This window comes from Gavialis gangeticus, unplaced genomic scaffold, assembly GCF_001723915.1.
Source record: "Gavialis gangeticus isolate Ggan-Ray unplaced genomic scaffold, GavGan_comp1, whole genome shotgun sequence".
NCBI lineage: Eukaryota > Metazoa > Chordata > Crocodylia > Gavialidae > Gavialis > Gavialis gangeticus.
In genome coordinates this window covers 205,893,307-205,897,548 of record NW_017729032.1, presented here as the reverse complement: position 1 = coordinate 205,897,548, position 4,242 = coordinate 205,893,307, and the positions used below count along the sequence as shown (strand labels likewise).

Here is a 4,242-nt window from a genome sequence, read left to right as displayed (position 1 = left end):
AGGCTGAGGCTGGATCTGCATGGGGCAGGGCAGGCTGGAGCTGAGGCTGCCCAGGGCTCTTCCTGGTGGGGACTGGGCTGTGCTGTGCTCAGGGCAGGCAGTGGCGGTGCTGGGAGAGGGGATTGGGGCCTATGGCAAATTTTGGGGTGGCTGCAGCTTTCCCCACCCCGTAGCTCCCTCCCAGAGCCGCTGCTGTCTGCCCCAAGTGCAACCTGGCCCAGCCCCTGCCCTCAGCGGCAGCTGCCCCACCCCACGCAGGTCCTGGGGGCACATGCCTTCCTATGGTCCCCTGGGGTGTGTGCAGTGCTGGGTACTTCCCCCCCCATGCCCCTTGGATGAGCCGCTTATGGCTCTGGCCTGCACTCTGCCACTCCCCGGCTGGGCAGCACCTGCCCCAGCCCCACTCCCTCCCTCACCACAGGGGCCTCGATCTGACCCCTCTCCCCCCATGCCCCTTCCTTTCCCCCTCCCCTTCCACCACAACAGACTTACCAACCAGCTAGACACTGCTCTTCAAGTTGCCAGGCTGGTATCGTAAAAAAGATCAGCATCAGCTGATATACCTCCTTAACAATAGGCTGTCGCTATCGGCCCCAAAAATCTATCGGTGCACCCCTAGTGTTTTGCCTTTGAGTTGAAAAGGCTGTTTCGTAAGTAAAGATGTAACAAGAACATTACATCTTCAAAATCTTGTATAGATTTACATAAACTTTCACCATCCTATCAAGCAGTAAATTACTCCAAGTAATTTGTCTTAAACTATTTGTGATTCATAGTAAAATACTTGAAGGGTTCAGAAATAAAGTAATTTGTATGTTAACTATATATTAAACAAAGCTCCTTTGGGATATTAAACCAGAAGCTGTTTCCATCTTTTAACAGTGCATTAGTTTACTGTGTTTACATTCTGCACTGTATTGGGGTTTATGTCTGCTTCTAAAATTGAGAGGCCAGGTTAAAATTAACAAAATGTTGGGTTTTTTTGTTTCTTTTTTTTTCCCCCTCAGATCTTTTACCACTCTGTGTTATTCAGCAGATGGCCAGTCTGTTTTGGCAGGCGGATTGTCAAAGTTTGTCTGCATTTACCACGTCAAGGAACAAATTCTGGTTAAAAAATTTGAAATCTCATGCAATCTTTCCTTGGATGCAATGGAGGCAAGTGACTCTCGCAGTTGATTTTGTTCACTGAAGACGTCTTTGCAGCATCAGTTAATAAAATGTTCATGAACGAATCCTACCTACATGGGGGCTCATTTGGTTGGAATCAATTCCAGGTGAAACCACCAAAAAAGAAAAAAAAACCCTTCTACTCTGGGTCACTTAAATCAGACCCAGTCAGCCAGGTTGTAAATGTTTTGGTGTTGAAAGTCCCCAGTAATTAGGATAAGTTACAATTAAGTTTAATTATTGCAAGAATGTGAAACTTTAAAACTGTTGACAGTTTGTGTTGAGCTGTTTTCTTTGTGCCTCACTGGTTTGTGTCTGAGGAGGGATGCAGTTTTAAGGGGTCTTTTGTTAAAAGTCAAATTTATAGAAGTCATCTTTTCAAGTTGAGTTTATTTGAACAACGGCATTGTTACAATACCTTCTATCATTCTTACTAACTCACTAGAAACTCTTAATCCCTTTTCTTTTCTCTTGCATTGAAGTGACTGTTTTCAAGAACACTAACTTAGACTCGTGGTTCTTGACCTTTTGGACTCAAGGCACCCCTCCGTAACTCTTGTGAACTGAGTGGCACTTCATTTTAAAAACTATTTTATATATTACGGTGTTTATCTCCTTGCAGATGAGCCAGGAAGTGAGGGTGGGGGATTGGCCAGGCAGGGACAAGCATGGGCCTCCACTTATCTAGTTATCTCCTCACACCTTGCAGCACTTTTCAGAGGGTCTCATGGCACTCTAGGATGCTACAGCACCCTGGCTGAGACTTTCTTTGAAGCCTGTTAGTAATTGCTTATAAAGTGACTAGTGCAGTGGGGCCAGCCTTTGGCAGGCAGACCTGCCAGATTGAGCCCTGTGCCCTCCCCACGTGCTGTTCTGGTCCCCTTCCCTTGCCTGCTCTGCTCTCTCTTCCCTGCCTGATCTATTGCTGTGCTGCTTGCCCCTTCTTTAGTCTGCTGTGGGTCACAGACAAAGGCTGCCTGTGGCACGTGTGCCACAGATTGGCCACCACGGACTAGCGGGTACTGTAAGATTGTGTGGCACACGCACTGTCACCACTGACTGTGCATTATCCCACAGTATTGCAAGTTTCAGTGATACCTATTGGATGAAACTACAAAGCAGTAATTCGTAAGTAACTGGACTAGTCCACTCAAATGTTTGAGGAGTTATTGAGTAATCCTGTTCTTCATTTTTTTTCTCTCAAACACAACCTCCATTTTTGTATCTGAAGCAAATCAAATACCAATATTTTTCAGGAGTACCTGGATCGTAGAAAAATGACTGAGTTTGGCAGCATGGCACTGATTGATGAAGGAGCTGGGGACGAAGATGGTGTTGCCATTGCTCTTCCTGGAGTAAAGAGAGGTAATTCAGCTCTTAAACCCAGTGTCAGTAATTTGTCATTTGCTTTTTTAACTGGTTTTGTGGGATAGAAGGTTTCTGCTCTGAGTCTGTATGCATTGAAAAAGGATTCCCATTGATGGGAATACCAGGATAATTTTCAAGTTTATTTACTCAAAAAGTAAAACATGTTGAATTCTGTCACTCAATGGTTTGATGTTATTTTTGTCAGTTTTTTTTGGCACTGATTTGATAACAGTAACTCCAGGGTCAGGATTGGGAATCTATGGTGTGCCTATTTAGTTGGATATATTCGTGAATCACTTTTAAACTTTTGTTTCAGGTGACATGAGTTCTCGGCATTTTAAACCAGAAATAAGAGTGACAAGTGTCCGCTTTTCTCCTACTGGTGGGTATTGACAGGGAATGTTGTTTATCAGTAATGTAAGGGGGGGGTGGCTTTCCACATGCAACGTGTGGAAAGACTGAGCAGTAGATGAGATGCAAGTACCCCCTAGAGTTGACCTCTGCAGAAATGGTTATACTGGTGTGTTAGTGGATTTGTTTCCCATGTTATGTGTATATTCTGGTATCCAGCTGGCACCTCTCAGACATAGTAGCCAATTAAAAAAAAATCATATAGAGCAGGGGGGTTGCAGTTTATGGCCTGAAGGCTGTTTTGTGGAGCCTTTGGATCCAGCCTATGTACTTATGCTTTGGCAGCATTCAGTAGTGGGGGGCTCACACTGTGCTGCATTACAGTCAGCTGTCTGGGGTTCCAACAGAGGGGGAGCTCTGCCTGCGCCTTGCCACAGTCAGGATCATGGGCTCTGGCAGGGGCGGGGATGGGGAGGGAGCGAGGGAAGATAGAGAGGGGGCCTTTCACCTTTCCCAAATCATGCCAAGCAATAATGACAAGGAATCTTCCTGTTAATTAACAACACCTCTTCCCCCTGACTCCTTCCCTGATGTACCAAGAATTGTTTTTAAATAGCAACTTCTGCTTTTCTTTTAGGACGGAGCTGGGCAGCAACCACCACAGAAGGCCTTCTCATCTACTCTCTAGATTCTGGACTGGTCTTTGATCCTTTTGAGTTGGACATTGACATCACACCCAGCAGCATACGTAAAGTGCTGCGTCAGAAGGAGTATGCCAAGGCCATCATTATGGCCTTCCGATTGAATGAGAAAAAATTAATTCAGGAGGTTATGGAGACCGTGCCATATAATGAAGGTAAGCAGAGCTTCCCTAAAGTTTTACCAAATGTTTCACAGTACAGCAAAACTATTACATGTTGAAATGTATGTTAATTCAGGATGGAGAAGGGCAAGTGCATAAAACCCCCTGTACAGGATAGAGGTAGGGAAATTCTAATTTGAGTGAAAGGAATCTGGTGAGTGTGGCATTCACTGCTCTAAGGGAGGAACAGAGTGGGAGTTGCAGAATAAAATCAAGCAACAAATTCAGGGAATTGGTAGGCAGCATATCTTAGGAAGCTATTCAAAAGGATAAAAGAGTTCTGGAGAGTTGGCAGTTACTGAAAGATACCATATCAGTAGGGGTGCGCCAATAGAGATTTTTTTGGGCTGGTACTGATAGCCGGTTTTTAAGGAGGCATTATCAGCTGATACTGATCTGACTTGCAATACGCAGCCCAGCAGCTTGAAGAGCAGTGACTGGCTGGTAAGTCTGTTGTGGGGGAATGGAAGGGGCATGGGGGTGGGGTGGAGGAG

At 45.3% G+C, this 4,242-nt stretch overlaps 1 protein-coding gene across 1 annotated transcript in view; it reads left to right on the top strand.

Annotated features, from left to right (window-relative positions):
* PWP2 (PWP2 periodic tryptophan protein homolog (yeast)) overlaps nt 1–4,242 on the top strand; it is a 45,253-nt gene that overhangs the window by 32,326 nt on the left and 8,685 nt on the right. Inside the window, exons 15-18 of the mRNA XM_019524027.1 lie at nt 1,008–1,155; nt 2,424–2,532; nt 2,852–2,917; nt 3,524–3,742. Of these exons, the coding sequence (XP_019379572.1) occupies nt 1,008–1,155; nt 2,424–2,532; nt 2,852–2,917; nt 3,524–3,742 (542 nt within the window). The remainder of the gene's footprint in view (nt 1–1,007; nt 1,156–2,423; nt 2,533–2,851; nt 2,918–3,523; nt 3,743–4,242) is intronic.